At 46.7% G+C, this 17,600-nt stretch overlaps 1 protein-coding gene across 2 annotated transcripts; it reads left to right on the forward strand.

Moving 5' to 3' along the window:
* Positions 1 to 9,994: 9,994 nt before the first annotated feature.
* OGFOD2 (2-oxoglutarate and iron dependent oxygenase domain containing 2) lies at positions 9,995 to 17,492 on the forward strand. 2 transcript variants are annotated; one of them, XM_032229542.1, is made up of 7 exons: positions 9,995 to 10,156; positions 10,305 to 10,361; positions 11,876 to 11,986; positions 12,857 to 12,956; positions 13,842 to 13,966; positions 15,770 to 16,027; positions 17,161 to 17,492. In XM_032229542.1, the coding sequence occupies exons 1-7, from the start codon at positions 10,013 to 10,015 to the stop codon at positions 17,434 to 17,436; spliced, it is 1,071 nt and encodes a 356-aa protein (XP_032085433.1). In that variant the 5' UTR covers positions 9,995 to 10,012; the 3' UTR covers positions 17,437 to 17,492. The 2 variants fall into 2 exon arrangements, with proteins under 2 accessions (XP_032085433.1, XP_032085434.1); XM_032229543.1 differs by lacking the exons at positions 9,995 to 10,156; positions 10,305 to 10,361 and having other exon boundaries at positions 11,882 to 11,986; positions 12,876 to 12,956.
* The last annotated feature ends 108 nt before the right edge of the window (positions 17,493 to 17,600 follow it).

Genomic DNA, 17,600 nt, shown 5'->3' on the forward strand with positions numbered 1-17,600 from the left:
ATATACATATACATATACATATACATATACATATACATATACATATTTCACCCCTGGATCAAGGCCAAAATATTTGCATTGCAGGATTCTCTCCCGTTTCCCCTTCCCTCTCCAGCCTTCTCAATTAGGCGGATTTCAGCTCCGCCGTTGGTGCAGAAGGGACGGGGCCACTGCCAACTCACCAACTGCAAAGGCCGAATTTGCATTTGCCAATCCTTTCGGAAGGATGCTGGCTCTGATCTCCCAAAATTCATTGGGCAGCTTGGAGAAGGAATCAGAGGGATCCTTGCTTTCCTTAATTGACTGTGAATTCTGCTCCTTCAAATCCAGCAAAGTCTTTCGAGGGAGGATTTACGGTCACAGACCTTATCTGGCTTGGAGAGCTGCCAGGAGGAGATCTGCAAAACTTGGCAAGGGGCCTCGGAGAGTCACGAACCAATGAAGCGAACTAATGGTTTCCTGCAAACTCCACTCCCCTGTCGCTCCCCTTTCCCCAAAGCCACCCAACCTGCTGAATTCGTTCTCCTTTACCTCTGAGGACAGACAGGCGTATCTGTTGTAGAGGAGGAAGAAAGGAGGGTATTTGGTCACCGGGCTGACGGACGTGCGGATCTCAAACAGAACCGGCTGGAGGGCCTCGTCCCATTCGTCCGGCTTCTCGTTGACGACGTTGTAGACGGAGGACTTCAGGAGATCGTTGGTGCGGCTGTCCAGGTTCGTGCAGCTGGCCGGGGTGAGACTCTGAGTAACGTTCCACCTCTCTAATAAGAGTTTGACCACCTGGAGATGCAAAAACCACATGAAACTTTGGGCAGCAGACTTCCTACACGTGAGAAATGAAAGGTGCGAATAGTTGAAAACAGAAATAGCGGTGGTTTTCTCCTTTCTGGCGTGGACTGCTTAGGTTCTGCCCATGCAGGAGAATAAACAGCTGCATAGAATTATATTTAGAAGCTCGCAGGGTTATAAATAGACATTTCAAGAGCTTGATGATAAGTTTCCCAGAGGGAGTATACGTGGCGAGCTTAAGATGTGTGGACTTCAAATCCCAGAATTCCTCAGCCAACATGGTGAGTTTAAGATGTGTGGACTTCAACTCCCAGAATTCCTCAGCCAACATGGTGACCTTAATAGATGTGTGGACTTCAACTCCCAGAATTCCCTAGCTAGCATGATGAGGTTAATATGTATGGACTTCAAATCCCAGAATTCCTCAGCCAACATGGGGAGCTTAAGATGTTTGGACTTCAACTCCCAGAATTCCTCAGCCAACATGGTAACCTTAATAGATGTATGGACTTCAACTCCCAGAATTCCCCAGCTAGCATGATGAGCTTAAGATGTTTGGACTTCAACTCCCAGAATTCCTCAGCCAGCATGGGGAGCTTAAGATGTTTGGACTTCAATTCCCAGAATTCCTCAGCCAATATGGTAACCTTAATAGATGTGTGGACTTCAACTCCCAGAATTCCCTAGCTAGCATGATGACCTTAATATGTATGGACTTCAAATCCCAGAATTCCTCAGCCAGCATGGTGAGCTTAATAGATGTGTGGACTTCAACTCCCAGAATTCCTCAGACAGCATGGGGAGCTTAAGATATTTGGACTTCAAATCCCAGAATTCCTCAGCCAGCATGGTGACCTTAATAGATGTGTGGACTTCAACTCCCAGAATTCCCTAGCTAACATGGTGCCTGTTTGTGACAGACTGGGGAATTCTGGGCGTTGAAGTCTACCCCTTTGAAAGTTCCTGAAGTTGAGAAACGCCGTTCTGGGGAATGAAAATTCTGACTCACCTCTTCGCAGAAGTCCCAGCTCAGATTGCATAAGATATTCCTCGATGCCCCGAACCTGTTTAAAAGAAAAAAACACAAGAGAAATACTCACAAGCGCTGTAGATTTGTACGTTGACATGATTTGGCACATCCATGAAAGTGGGAAGACCGGGGCATCTGATCAGAGCGCGCGATATTCAAAAATCTACACCTTTTGCTGTAGCAGCTACAGACAAAATCCTAATTTTAGGGGCCGCAGCCTCAGCTACCGCCTTCAATCCCATAATAGCAGAAAAAGATCAGCTCACCTGTAATACAAGGAAACCAGTCCTTTGGCCACTGAGAAAGCATCTCTTTTCGGCAAAGGGAGAGCCTCCACCCACTTTGTGTAATAGTCCATCACAGCAAGGATGTGCGTGTGGCCTTGTCTGGACTCCGGAAAAGGACCTACAGAACAACGCAGAGAGAGAGAGAGAGAGAGAGAAAGTTGGTGGTTGCCTTGATCTCAACAAAATTGAGGTGAAGATACGTAAGGTGAAAACGAGGCGGCGACTCTGGAGAAAGCTATCAGGTTGCCAAATAAAAACTAGCATTTGTTTTAAAAGATAGCAGGCCAGAAACCAGGAGGCCGTGAGTTCTAGTTTTGCCTTGGGCATGAAAGCAGACTGGGTGACTTTTGGGCCAGTCACCAGGAGACGGTGAGCTCTAGTTTTGCCTTAGGCATGAAAGTCAGCCGGGTGACTGTCACTAGGAGGCGGTGAATTCTAGTTCCGCCTTGGGCATGAAAATTGGCTGGGTGACTTTGGGCCAATCACCAGGAGACGGTGAGTTCTAGTCCTGCCTTGGGTATGAAAGTCAGCTGGGTGGCTTTGGACCAGTCACTAGGAGATGGCGAATTCTAGTTCCACCTGGGACATCCAAGCAGGCTGGGTGACTTTGGGCCAATCACCAGGAGACAGTGAGCTCTAGTTTTGCCTTAGGCATGAAAGTGAGCCAGGTGACTGTCACTAGGAGACGGTGAATTCTAGTTCCGCCTTGGGCATGAAAATTGGCTGGGTGACTTTGGGCCAATCACCAGGAGATGGTGAGTTCTAGTCCTGCCTTAGGTATGAAAGCCAGCTGGGTGACTTTGCACCAGTCACTAGGAGATGGTGAATTCTAGTTCTACCTGGGACATGCAAGCAGGCTGGGTGACTTTTGGGCCAATCACCAGGAGACGGTGAGTTCTAGTCCTGCCTTCGTCACGAAAGCCAATTGGGTGATTTGGGGCCAGTCACTCCTTTTCAGTCCACAGCGTCAGGCTCAGGTGACACCTGTCAACCCAAGCCCGTCAATCAATTTCTGTTGCGACTAAATGGATCCACACTTGAGTTCATCGGGGGTGGGGTGGGATCGAATCCCAAATCCTGCACTTGTGGGGAAACACCGGGAGAAAGAAACGAAATTGTTTTAAAAGCCACAGAAATTGGAATAAACGATGCACCTACCATAAATATCCAGCCCCACAACTTCCCACGGCAATTCCACTTTCAGCGGCTGCATTTTTCGGGCCAGGTTTTTGCTGTGCTCCGCGTTCTGGCATGTTTCACACAGCTTGATCTGGAAGAAGGACAGATGGGAGGGGGGGGATGACCGTTTCAGGAGATCATGTGATCAAAATTGGGCCCGCTTGGCACCCGCCATGTATTTATGACGGTTGCAACGTCCCGGATTGGGGTGGGGTGTCACGCGATCACAACTTGTGACTTTCAGAGGGTTCACCGACAAAAGCGCGCTGACAAAACCGCGGCGAGAAAACAGCGAGGTCGAAATCGCGCCGACAAAAGCGCGCCATCAACAAACAACGCGAAAACAAGGTAATAACCCTAACCCCAATCCTAACCCTAAACCTAACCCTTATCTTAACCCTAATCACGCTTTTGTCGGCGCGCTGTTGTGGGCGCGATTTTGACCTCGCAGTTTTGTCGGCGTGCTTTTGTCGTGCGCGCATTTGTCGGGTCACGCTTTCAGGGTCACGTGATCGCCATTTGCGACCTCCTGAGCCAGCTTCTGGCGAGCAAAGTCAACGGGGGAAGCTGAGTTTGCTTAATGACCACGAGATTCATTTAACCGTCAGAGATTCACTTAAGAACGGGGCAAGAAACAGCGTAACAGAGGGGTACAACTCGCTTGAGAAGCGCCTTGCTTAGCGATGGAAATCCTGCTCTCCGTTTTGTCATAACTCCCTCATCATCATCCTCTTTTAACGACCACATAATCCCTTGCGGGGGTGGAGTCTGGGCAACCAAATGGAGCTAGCGGTGTGTTTACTGGCCCGATGCCTTTCTTGTCGCCAGTATGGAGTTTTGTTCAGCAGATCAATTCTCATTGTGCCCAGAGAGAGAAATATCTGCCTCTACCTAGGATCGAACTCAGAATTTTGGATGTCTGGGAATCTGAAAGGCTCAAAGCAATTGATTTCTCTGCCTAAAACGATCCATTTCTCCTCCCCCCCGTGAAACATTTACCCAGTCTACCACATCCTTCACAATACCCAGCCAGTAATATCGGCTCTGGATTCGGTGCACCGTTTTCTTCTGCCCCAGGTGATTCCCCAGCTCCGTGAAGTGGCTTTCCAGGAAAACCTGCCGTCGCCTTTCGAGATCAACCACCACTTCCCGCTTCTCCTCCTTTTTGGGGCCCACATAATAGAGACAGCCTCCTGCAGAAGGCAAAAAGGAAGAAAACACGAAGAAAATGCCATGAGAAGGAAGAAGAATCCAGTAAAAAGTGGGGAGCAATTATCTGCTACTGTTTCGAATGCAAGGGGCCATGGGTAATTTTGCACCTGTCAATCTCCCCTCTGGCCCCTACGTTAAATCTTTTCATAAGATGTCCTTCAAATGGTGCTGATCCAACCGGCGGACCAAGGATGGAATTGAAAGAGAAGGAGGGGAAGAGCAGGAGGAAGGAAAAGGAAGAGAAGGGGAGGAGGAGAAGGATGGAAGGAGCAGAGAAAGAAGAGGAAGAAGGGAAAGAGGAAGGAGATGGATGGAAGGAAGAAAAGGGGAAAGAGTAGAAGAGTGGAAGAAGGATAGGAGAAGAGGAGGATGAAAAGAAGAAAGAGAAGCAAGAGGAAGAGTAGAAGGAAAGAGAAGAGGGGAGGTGGAGGAGAAGGATGGAAGGAGAAAGAAAAGGAAAAGAGGAAGGAGAAGGATGGAAGGAGGAAAAGGGGAAAGACGAGGAAGAGGAGTAGAAGGATGGAAGAAGGATGGAAGGAGGAGGATGGAGGAGGAGGGGAGAAAAGGAAGAAAGAGAAGGAAGAAGAGGAAGGAAAAGGAAGAAGAGGGAAGGACAAAGAGAAGAACGGTGGAAGGAAGAGACAAGGAAGGAGAAAAGAGGAGGAGAAGGATGGAAGGAGAAGGACAAGAGAAAGAAGAGCAAGAAGGGAAAGAGGAAGGAGATGGATGGAAGGAGGAAAAGGGGAAAGAGAAGGAAGAGGAGGAGTAGAAGGTTGGAATAAGGATGGAAGGAGGAGAAGAGGAAGCAAAAGGAGGAGGGGAGAAAAGGAAGAAAGAGAAGGAGAGGAAGAAGAAGAGGAAGGAAAAGGAAGGAGAGGGAAGGACGAAGAGAAGGGGAGGAGGAGAAGGATGAAAGGAGAAGGACCAGAGAAAGAAGAGGAAGAAGGGAAAGCGGAAGGAGATAAATGGAAGGAGGAAAAGGAGAAAGAGTAGAAGAGTGGAAGAGTGGAAGAAGGATAGGAGAAGAGGAGGATGAAAAGAAGAAAGAGAAGGAAGAGGAAGAGTAGAAGGAAGGAGAAGAGGGGGGTGGAGAAGGGTGGAAGGAGAAAGAAAAGAAGGAAAAGAGGAAGGAGAAGGATGGAAGGAGGAAAAGGGGAAAGAGAAGGAAGAGGAGGAGGAGAAGGATGGAAGAAGGATGGAAGGAGGAGAAGAGGAAGCAAAAAAAGGTGGATGGAGGAGGGGAGAAAAGGAAGAAAGAGAAGGAAGAGGAAGAGTAGAAGGAAGGAGAAGAGGGGAGATGGAGGAGAAGGATGGAAGGAGAAAGAAAAGAAGGAAAAAAGGAAGGAGAAGGATGGAAGGAGGAAAAGGGGAAAGAGAAGAGGAGTAGAAGGATGGAAGAAGGATGGAAGGAGGAGAAGAGGAAGCAAAAGGAGGAGGGGAAAAAGGAAGAAAGAGAAGAAGAGGAAGGAAAGGGAAGAAGGAAGGACGAAGAGAAGAAGGATGGAAGGAAGAGACAAGAAAGGAAGAGAAAAGGGGAGGAGGAGAAGGATGGAAGGAGAAGGACCAGAGAAAGAAGAGGAAGAAGGGGAAGTGGAAGGAGGAAAAGGGGAAAGAGTAGAAGAGTGGAAGGAGGATGGAAGGAGGATAGGAGAAGGATGAAAAGGCGAAAGAGAAGGAAGAGGAAGAGTAGAAGGATGGAAGAAGGAGAAAGAAGCAAAGGAGATTCAATTTTAAATTTACTGAACCTAACATCTTTAATTTAAAACAAAACAAAAAAACCCCGCCTTGCTTCGAATGATTTATTTGTTACGATGCTCCAATCCTAATTTCTCAGTTCTGGATTAAAACCCAAAGCACCTCCGATCAGCCCTAAAGGCCTGTGAGATCTCCCGGTGGCAGGGATGAGCAGATCCCAGAGTGACTTCTGCTGCAGAGACCACTCGGGGTCCTTCTGCAGCCTCCCTCCTTCCCCCATCTTTCCCCTGCACCCCTTTTCCCCCTCCTGCCAGTCAAGCTGATCCTTCCTCCCAACCTCGCCCATGCTGGCTTTGGGCTGCTGCAAGCTGCAGATGTGCCCCCCCCCACATCAACAGCATCTTCTTCTCCCCCTCCCCTCCATCTTTTCACCTTCCACGATGAACTTCTGAGCGTAGCGCTTGAGATTCTTCCGTTTGATGGAGCAGAAGCTGGCCGGGAAGCAGCCTTCGGAGAGGAGGCGGAAAATATCCTCAAACTTGCTGGTGGGACTGCAGCAAGACCCCTCACCGGCCACCTCCTCCTCTTCCTCCTCCTCCTCGGCCACTTGCAAGGCAGAGTCCATGTTGCCAGGGAAAGTCCAGCCGGGCCTGGGACTGGCTTCCAGAGGCTACAGGGGCTGAAGACCACTGCTGGGCTGCAGCTGGAAAGCTCCGTCCCTTTTATCCAGGAACTGCAGCTGTGCAGATGGGCTTTGGCGTAAGGGATGAGGGACAAGTATCCCCCTTGCTTTGCAAAGCTGTCGGGGAGGGCTCTTTCCTGCTGTTTGCAGCTGGATGGGGATGCTCTGGGTAGATCTGGTGCCACCTCCTTTGGGGCACTGGGGAGGGCAAGGGAGTTGGCATTCGACAAGAGCTGACTCTTGGAAGAATTAGAGTATTCATTAAAGCTTTCAATTAATGGAGTTCACGGAGCAATTAATCAATGCCTCCAGCTGTCGTGAATGCTCCAACACTGGAGGTTTTCAAGAAGAGATTGGACAATCTCTTTGCCTGAAGTGGTGTAGGGTTTCCTGTTTGAGCAGGGGGTTGGTCTAGAAGACCTCCAAGGTCCCTTCCCTTCTCTTCTAAATTCTCTTCTAATTCTATTCCTTTTTCTACTCTATTCTATTTCTAATTCTATTCCAATTCTATACCAATTCTTTTTTTTAATTTTTATTTTAAACACATCAACACATCAACAAAGACATGACTTAAAACAACATAGGAACAAGAAGTCCCATCATATATCATACAGCAGTTCCGTATTGGTTTCTTTACAGTTAGTGTTTTTTCCCTTCTATACATTTCTATCTTGCATTCATGGTCCCCTTATTCGTTATCCCTTTTTATGTACTATTCTATATTTATTTATACTTAGCTATTTATAACAAAATATTGTTTACCTGTATTATGCTTTATATTCTTACTATCATTTATTCTCTTACATACAATTACAGATATACATTCACATAGTTATTCTTTTTCTTTGCCATTCTTATATTTTTTGTTATTCCGTTTAAAAGGTTATAATATACAGTTTGGGTTGCTTTGTTTACCATCCCTTGTAACACCACCTTATTTTCCCTTTCTTTTCTCCCTCCCTTCCTTCTCTACTTCCTTCCTTCCTCCTCTCCTTCTTTCTTCCCCTACCTCTCCCCTACTCCTACTCTCCCTCTTCCCCTTCCTACTCTCTCTCCTTCTCTTTCTCTCCCTTCCACCCTCCTCTCCTTTCCTTTTCCTTTTTCCCTCCCTCCCTTCTCTACTTCCTTCCTTCCTCCTCTCCTTCCCCTTCCTATCCTCCTCTCCTTTCCCTTTCCATTTTTCCTCCCTCCCTTCTCCCTTCCTTCCTCCTCTCCTTCCCCTTCCTTCTTCCCTTACCTCTCCCCTACTCCTACCCTCTCTCCAATTCTATACCAATTCTATTTCTGTTATTCCCATTCCCTATTCCATTTCCAATTCCTATTACTACCCCTACTCCTTATCCATTCCATTCTATTTTATTCATGCAGCCTCCAGGAATAATCCTTGCTAAGCCCACCAAGGAAAACCAGCCCAATTGAGAGAGGGAAGCTTTGGCTGTTTCCCCGAATTCAAGGATTTATTTTGCACAACTCAAGGCAATGTGCAACATGGAGATTTGCTCCCTGGTCATCCTTTTCTGCATGACTGTGAAATGATCTTCCCTTCTCCCATCTGTGTTTTGGGGAAGATGCACAAAAGAATAACTGGTAGCAAGAGTGGAGACCTGATTCACCCATAAATTGCAATTGTTCTGTGGCTTGGCTTAGCCTCTTGGGGGTAGCCACCGGCAGTGGCTTATAAGCCACGGTTGGTGGGTCGACCCAAGGTAACTGGGGCTTAATCCTTAACCCAGATTGAAGCAAACCATGCCATAGCAATCTCCCTCTCCAAAAAAGTTGGCAACTTTTAAGATAAGCAGAGTTGAATTCTCCTGCAGTTCCTGGGCAAAAAGGATGGAGCTTCTTATAATTGCAACAAAGCAGTCTTCAGTCTTTCCAGTCCTGGGCAGCTGGACTCTTGCCCGGCTGGACAGGTGGACTCCAATTCCCAGAATCCCCAGCCAGTGCATTTAACTGCTGCTCAACAATTGACATTTCACGCCACCTATTGAGAAAATATTCCCTTGTAATATTGTAATATTCTCTTGTATTCATGTCCGTTTCATGTATTCATCATCATAGTAAGAGCCGAGGTGGCGCAGTGGTTAAATGCAGCACTGCAGGCTACTTCAGCTGACTGCAGTTCTGCAGTTCAGCGGTTCAAATCTCACCGGCTCAGGGTTGACTCAGCCTTCCATCCTTCCAAGGTGGGTAAAATGAGGACCCGGATTGTTGTTGGGGGCGATATGCTGACTCTGTAAACCGCTTAGAGAGGGCTGAAAGCCCTATGAAGCGGTATATAAGTCTAACTGCTATTGCTATGTTTATCCATATACCTGTTATCTAATTCATGCTTGATGAAATGAATAAAATCAAAGAAATAAAATCTTGCTTCTAAGCAGAGGAGCCTTTAGAAAAAAGAAGAAAAAAGCAATGGCAGCTACTTCCTTCCAAACTTGCAGAACTATAAATAAACTTATCTATCATCTATCTATCTATCTATCTAATCTATCTAATCTATCTATCTATCTATCTATCTATCTATCTAATCTATCTATCTATCTATCTATCTATCTATCTATCTAATCTATCTAATCTATCTAATCTATCTATCTATCTATCTATCTAATCTATCTATCTATCTATCTATCTATCTATCTATCTATCTATCTATCTATCTATCTAATCTATCTAATCTATCTATCTATCTATCTATCTATCTATCTATCTATCTATCTATCTAATCTATCTAATCTATCTATCATCTATCTATCTATCTATCTATCTATCTATCTATCTATCTATCTATCTATCTATCTATCTATCTATCTATCTATCTATCTATCATCTATCTATTGCAGATTTTCCCAGGCTGGCTTGCAAAAATAACAACAACAACAACAACAACAACAACTCCCCCTTCTTTGGCTCCTCTTCGGGGCTCCAGAGCTGGAAGATCCAACTTCACTGTTGTGCATTGATAACCATGGTTTGATTTGAAAAGGATGCTCCAACCTTGGCTTCCCCTCCGCTTTTGGAGCCGCTGGGTCATTTGCAGACGCTCCCTGGCGCTTGGGGTTGGCAGCCCGGGGCGCTTTGAGCGACGGACCCGTTGCCCGGGCAACGGCGTTCCGTCCGCCGTCGGGTCCGGGCGGCAACATGGAGCGCGGCGCGTTGGGGCCGGCGCGGCCCCGCTTCCTGGCCTGCGCCTGTTTCCTGACCGACAACCTCTTCGTGGAGCGCTACGGGCTCCACCTGCGCTACCGGGGCGACCCCGAGCAACTGCGGAGGGACTACGGGCCGGTGAGGCCGGGAGGAAGAGGATCCCTCGGGCCTCAATGGGGAGGGGAAGGGAAGGGAGGGGGGGGAGAAGAAGAGGGAAGGGATGGACTACCGTCCCCATCATCCCCGCCCTGTTTAAACCCCGTTTTTGATTTCTCCCCCCCCGCAGGTCTTGAGGCAGCGCGGCTGCAGGAGCGAGGAGGACTTCGCGGCCGTCCTTGGAGAGGTGTGGCCGGGCGAGGCTGAGCAGGAAGAGCTGTTGCTTTACTTCTGCCCCCTTTTCAGCTGAAGGATCTTACTAGGCTGATGGGGGGGGGGGATCCTTTCTTTTTTTCTCTTCCTTCCTTCCTTCTCTCCCTCCCCTCCCTTCCCTCATTTGTCCTTCCTCCGCACTTGCTCTCCTTTTTTCTCCTGTCCTTCCTTTCTTCCTCCCTTCTCTCCTTTTCCCTCCCTTCTCTCTCATTTGTCCTTCCTTCCTCTTCCTTTCCTCCACTCTCTCCTTTTCTTTCTCCTGTCCTTCCTCCCTTCTCTTCTTTTCCTTCCTTCCCTCCCCTCCCTTCTCTCTCATTTGTCCTTCCTTCCTTCCACTTTCTCTCCTTTTCTTTCTCCTGTCCTTCCTCCCTTCTCTCCTTTTCCCTCCTTCCTTCTCTCATTTGTCCTCCCTCCCTCCCCATTTGCTCTCCTCTTCCTTCCTTCTCTCCCTTCTCTCTCATTTGTCCTTCCTTCCTCTTCCTTTCCTCCACTTTCTCTCCTTTTCTTTCTCCTTCCTCCCTTCTCTCCTTTTCCCTCCTTCCCTCCCTTCTTTCTCATTTGCTCTCCCTCCCTCCCCATTTGCTCTCCTCTTCCTTCCTTCCTCCTCTCCCTTCTTTCATGTCCTTCCTTCCTTTCCTCCACTTTCTCTCCTTTTCTTTCTCCTGTCCTTCCTCGCTTCTCTCCTTTTCCCTCCTTTTCTCTCCCTTCTCTCTCATTTGTCCTTCCTTCCTTTCCTCCGTACTTACTCTCCTTTTCTTTCTCCTGTCCTCCCTCCCTCCCTATTTGCTCTCTCCTTCCTACCTTCCTTCCTTCCTTCCTTCCTTCCTTCCTCACATACACACAGAGTAGATGTATGTTTATGTATACATACATACACACACAGCCTACCTATGTAATTATGTATTGGCTGGAAGACTTGCACTGAACTGTGGAATGTCAGTATTATCTCATTTTGAAAAACCATACAATTGAAGTTTACTCCACAGTATTGTTACTGCTCTGTATTAGCTGGAATAATCACACCGGCATAATTCTTAAATTACATCCATATGTTGATAATATATATGTATATACATGCTTATATAATTACCTATTAGCTGGAAGAGTCACACCGTTGTGGAATTTGTCTTATGTTACATTATTTTGAAGAATCATACAATTGTGGATTGTTCCATAGTATTATTGCCCTACATTAGCTTGAAAGAACCGCACAACTGGAAGATGGTTACGATTCTAGAATTGTATCCTGCCCTTTTTTGCACAGCTCAAGGCAGTGTGTACAGTGAGAGACTCTTGACCAAAAAATACCCATCACCCACAGATTTTATGTGTACAAGAACTCACGGACACCCAGTTTCTGGCCGGGCACTTTTTGAATTTTATGAGACCCTCCTTCTGTTTCTGTAAACAAGAAAGCAGAAATCCACCCTTGTATCTGGTTTAAATTTATCTTAACAGTTTATAAACAATCAGATTGAATTGTTGCAGGTTGAACAAGAGGTGCAGCGGAGAAAGGATTTGGACCGTCAATCCAAAGAAAGGAAAGCAATCATCTCTCAGAATTACAAACCAAAGCACCCACACCTATATATTTTACAGGTAAAGAACGTCCTTCCTTGTGTTTGTACATCATTAATGCTCAGAGGACTGGGAGGAAGAGGAGGAGACTCCTGCAAATTATGAAGCAAAGTGAGACTAATTTGAGGCTTCACAGCCTTTTCTGACAGAGGAAACCACATAATCCAGATATTGATGATACCAAACCCTTTACCCGTGATTGAGGTTGAGGGATAATTTAGTTGGGCAGGAGGGAGTATGCAGCCTTGCAACCTGTTCCTATTCCCTAGAGTTAAGAGCACTAGCTGCAACCCCAAAGACTTGATGCAAATTATAGGCCATTTAATCAGAAGTTACATTTTGTTGGAATCCATTCCATGTGTGTGTGTGCAGGGCAGTTTCTGCTGTCTGAAACACACACACACACAGGGATGCAAAAACATGGCCATGAGTGTGGCGGTCACCCATGGCCCAGTGGATAACAGGGCATGCACAGTCACGCTGAACCACACAGGAAAAAACAAACTTCTAAAACTCCATAACATCCTGATAGTACTCCATAACATCCTGATAGTTCACTCTAGATGTGCCTTACCGATGACGCCCAGGATTTGACCATATATAGACAGAACTTCCCTGAGCAGTAGATTAGCAATTGTAGTTTGACAGGCTGTCTTAAATCACATGCTGATTGCTCCTCCTGCCTTTGTCCTATCTCAATAAAAGGGGCTCCCAGAACCCCAATCTGGGTCGCCTCATCCCGAGAAGAGCTCGTGTCCGTGTCTTTTCTCAACATTGGCTTCATGAGCGACCCACGGGTACTTCACATTTGGTAGCAGAGGATGGTTACTTCACAACATTTATTGTTTCTTTTTCTCTTGTTCTCTCCTCATCCCTACCCGTTAACGGTAGGAATCATTTTTTAACCCAGGATTTTTAGAAACTGTCAAGTATTGCACATCCCAAAATGCTGATCTCCAGGGGCTCCTGCACCGTGTGGAATCCTTATCAGGTAAAAATGGGTGAGATTACTACTGCTTGGCTCAGTAAAGGCTCTGCTTCTCATGCACAGATGAATCTTTCTCACCCTTATCATGGGGGCACCTAGGTGCTCCCATGTTACACCCCTTTTAGGCGGCCTGCACTGGTTGCCGGTTGTCTTCCGGGTGCGATTCAAGGTACTAATTATGACCTTTAAAGCGCTCCATGGCTTAGGCCCAGGGTACCTGCGAGACCACCTACTGCTACCGGTAGCCTCCCACCGTCCAGTGCGATCCCACAGAGTTGGCCTCCTCAGGGTGCCGTCGGCCAGACAGTGTCGGCTAGCGACCCCCAGGGGGAGAGCCTTCTCCGTGGAGAGCGCCTTCCCTCTGGAATGAGCTGCCCCCGGAGCTTCGTATAATCCCCGACCTCCGGTCCTTCCGACGCGCCCTAAAAAGTTGGCTTTTCCAGCAAGCCGGCCTGGCCTGAACAAAACAAAACAAATTATTGATTATTGTTAATTTTAATCATTTTTTTAAAATGTTATTGTTAATCTTAATTGGGTTTGTTTTGGATATTCTATTTAATTTTGTTTAACTTTTGTAATATGTGTTGTTTTTTTAATGTTGTACGCCGCCCTGAGTCCTTGGGAGAAGGGCAGCATATAAATCCAATAAACCAAACCAAACTCTGGCTGCTGAAGTTCCATTCAGCTGGGGAAATCCATTATTTTATATTCAAATAAATTAAAAATATATTGAATTGCGACCTTCTGACCTAAGCTTTTAACTATAAATGGGGGGGTGGGGGGAACAGACTGGTTTATTTTATCAGCTGGAAAATATATTTACTCCCGATAGGCAATAAAGTGAATTTCTTCACTCCCTTCCCCGGTTACTCCTTTCTTCTACTTCAGATAAGAGAATCTACCGGTTGCCGATATTCACCCAGGAATTCTGCGAAGCTCTTGTGGAGGAACTGGAGCATTTTGAACAGTCCGAGATGCCCAAGGGGAGACCCAATTCTATGAATCACTACGGGGTGAGATTCGTATCTAGCAGATGGCAAAAGTAGGGGATGTAACAGGAAACAATGACGTGGGAATCAGTTTTGTTAAATGCACTTTCTCATATTAAACAGAGTTCTATTGTGTCTCACTTAAATACAAAACAATTGTCAATGCTACAGAGGGCTGTGAAAATATCAACAGACCCCTCACATCCTGGACATAAATTGTTTCAACTCCTACCCTCAGAACGATGCTATAGGGCACTGCACACCAGAACAACTAGACACAAGGAGAGTTTTTCCCCTAACGCCATCACTCTGCTAAACAAATAATAGCAATAGCAATAGCAATAGCAGTAGACTTATATACCGCTTCATAGGCCTTTCAGGCCTCTCTAAGCGGTTTAGAGAGAGTCAGCATATTGCCCCCAACAATCTGGGTCCTCATTTTACCCACCTCGGAAAGATGGAAGGCTGAGTCAACCCTGAGCCGGTGAGATTTGAACCGCTGACCTGCTGATCTAGCAGTAGCCTGCAGTGCTGCATTTAACCACTGTGCCACCTCAAATAATTCCCTCCCCACTGTCAAACTATTCACTAAGGCTGCATTACTATTACTATTAAGTCTTCTCATAGTTCCTATCACCCATCTCCACCCACTTAGGATTGCAAGTTGTTGCTTGTATCCTTACGATTTATATTGATATCATTCCCTGATTGCTTATTAGTTTAGTTTAGTTTAGTTTATTTGTCTTGTATGCCGCCCACTCCCGAAGGACTCCGGGCGGCTCACAATAGACAAGGGAAGGGGGATAACTAGACAAAGACAACACTTTAAAAAACACAACATTCACAGTTTCCGTGGGGCTGGATGTTTCACAAGCCCCCCGGCCTGCTGGAGCAGCCAGGACTTGGTGGCTTTGCGGAAGGCCGGGAGGGTAGTAAGGGTCCGGATCTCCACGGGGAGGTCATTCCAGAGGGCTGGAGCTGCAACAGAGAAGGCTCTCCCCCGGGGAGTCGCCAGCCGACATTGGCTGGCAGATGGAACCCGGAGGAGACCTAACCTGTGAGATCTAATCGGTCTATGGGAGGTAATCGGCAGGAGGCGGTCTCTCAGGTACCCAGGTCCGATGCCATGTAGGGCTTTAGTACCCTGTGACTATCATTAAGTGTTGTACCTTATGATTCTTGATGAATGTATCTTGTCTTTTTATGTACACTTGAGAGCATCTGCACCAAAGACAAATTCCTTGTGTGTCCAATCACACTTGGCCAATAAAGAATTCTATTCTATTCTGTTCTGTTCTGTTCTGTTCTATTCTACTCTACTCTATTCCTACTCCACTGCACTCCACTCCATCTATTCTATTCTATTCTATTCTATTCCATTCCATTCTGTACACTGAGAGCATCTGCACCAAAGACAAATTCCTTGTGTGTCCAATCACACTTGGCCAATAAAGAATTCTATTCTATTCTATTCTAGTTTCTCCTTCCTTCTTCTTTTATTCTATTCTCTTCAATTCTATTCTATTCTATTCATATTGATATTGTTTCCTGATTGCTTATTTGCAATCTATGACTACCATTAAGTGTTTTATCTTTTTATTCTCGAGGAATGTATTTTATTCTCCTTATGTACACTGAGAGCATCTGCACCAAAGACAAATTCCTTGTGATGTCCCAATCACACTTGACCGATAAATAATTCTATTCTATTGACATCATAAACACATTTTTTTCAGCCCTTGGCGGGGAAAAATGGACCTGAATCTTCTGCTAGGATGTTCATATTTCCTTTCTGTCCTTTGCTTCCTCATTTCCCACGGATGGCAGGTGCTTCTGAATGAACTTGGACTGGACGAAACTTTTCTTACTCCTCTGCGAGAGAAATATTTGCAGCCCCTCATGGCGCTGCTTTACCCGGACTGCGGAGGGAGCTGCTTGGACAGTCACAAAGCTTTTGTGGTGAAATACGCACTGCAGGAAGACCTGGATCTGCACACTCATTACGACAACGCGGAAGTGACTCTCAACGTTTGCCTGGGGAAAGAGTTCACCGAAGGGAGTCTTTACTTTGCGGAATTTAGACAGGTGCCTCTTTTAAAATACACATCTTATACATTTGATTGTAATCTTTTTTACCCATCAACGATGCATAGTTTGGATGGGCAATTGTTCTGACACCCCCCCCTCGTCCCACACCAACACACACTCCGAGCCAAAGATAAGTTACGGCATTTAATTAACAGACAGACAGGTCCTTGGCAGCAAACCGGCACAGACAAGCTTGGGCAGCAATCCAGCCTGCCAGGCTCACAATAATGTTCTCCGACATTAATTCCTGCGTTGACTTCTGCAAGAGGAGCAGGTGCACAAGCAGTCCTTTTTATAGTCTGGAGAGGAGCCTAATGACCACCAGCTGAGTGCCATTACCTCCTGTAACTGCGCAACTGTTCCTGACGCCTATTAGCTCTTCAGTGCCAGGCATCCAGGAACAACTCACTTCTGGTGTCTGGATCACACTCCCTTGTCTCCTCCCCACTGGTCCAAGGCTCAGGTGCCTCCTGGTGGTCAACCAGCCTCTCTGCGCCCTTCTCGGAGTCGGAACCCTGTCCAGGGTCCTCCACATCCTCCAGAGCCGACTCATAGGGCCCCTCGCTGTCGGAGTCTGGTGGCAGTCCCAACGGCTCCTGCTGGGCCACGACAGGCAATTAACTACTATATGATGGGTTTGAGATTGGGTGGCTTTATAAAAAGTTTGCCAAACTTTTCTCAGCTCTGCCTCTCTACCTCAAGGTGGAACTTATTTTATATACTGTATCTCTGTATTATTAAAAGTTATAACCATCCGTACCATGGTTATAACTTTTGGTTATTTTCTTTGTATCTTTCCTTTGTTATTCTTAGAAATAACTCAGAGCAACAAATAACATCCCTTCTTCTCCCAGATTCCCGAACAACCCTGCTAGGTAGGTTCGGCTGAGTGCGTGTGACTGGCGCAAAGTCACACAGCTGGCTTTTGTGCCTAAGATGAGACTAGACCTCACCATCTGCCGGCCATTGGCCCAAAAGTCACCCAGCCAGTTTCCATGCTTAAGGCAGGATTAGAACTCTCTGCCTCCTGGTTCCTAGCCGGGGTGTCTTAACCATTAGTTTCCACTGCCCTGATTTGAAGACCACAACTGCTGACACAATTTGGTCATCTTTTGTCCACTCTTTTGAAGGATGCCAAGCCTGTGCCAAGTTACCTTGAAGTCGAACACCTGCTATTCTACGGATTGTTCCATCGGGGAGGGCAGCTACACGGGGCACTGCCCATTGCCTCCGGCGAGCGCAGGAACCTGATTATCTGGATGCGGTCATCCGCTGTCCGCAACCACCTGTGTCCCATGTGCGACAGGCAGCCTGACCTCGTAGAAGCAGACGGATTTGGAGACGGTTTCACTGGGATTTTGGAGGGCAGCCAACCTGGCACCACAGACATTTGCTCGGTAACATAGAAAGACGATGGAGGGAGAACCTTTCACCTGGATCTTAATAAATTTTCAAAATCCGACTTTTAAGGCATCAGTTGTCTCTTCTGTGCAGTCCTGATTGCTTGCAGGCATCTCATTGCCCAACTAGGCAACCTCATCAGTGCTAGAAGGAAGTGGGTTGCAGGAGT

This window comes from Thamnophis elegans, chromosome 13 (genome assembly GCF_009769535.1).
Source record: "Thamnophis elegans isolate rThaEle1 chromosome 13, rThaEle1.pri, whole genome shotgun sequence".
Classification (NCBI taxonomy): Eukaryota; Metazoa; Chordata; class Lepidosauria; order Squamata; family Colubridae; genus Thamnophis; species Thamnophis elegans.

What these genes read in the sequence shown, in the direction of transcription:
- OGFOD2 (XM_032229542.1), top strand. Translation starts at nt 10,013, where the DNA reads ATGGAGCGCGGCGCGTTGGGGCCGGCGCGGCCCCGCTTCCTGGCCTGC. An exon ending in TGCGGAGGGACTACGGGCCG is followed by an intron (nt 10,157 to 10,304) that starts GTGAGGCCGGGA and finishes CCCCCCCCGCAG; the next exon opens with GTCTTGAGGCAGCGCGGCTG. An exon ending in TCGCGGCCGTCCTTGGAGAG is followed by an intron (nt 10,362 to 11,875) that starts GTGTGGCCGGGC and finishes GAATTGTTGCAG; the next exon opens with GTTGAACAAGAGGTGCAGCG.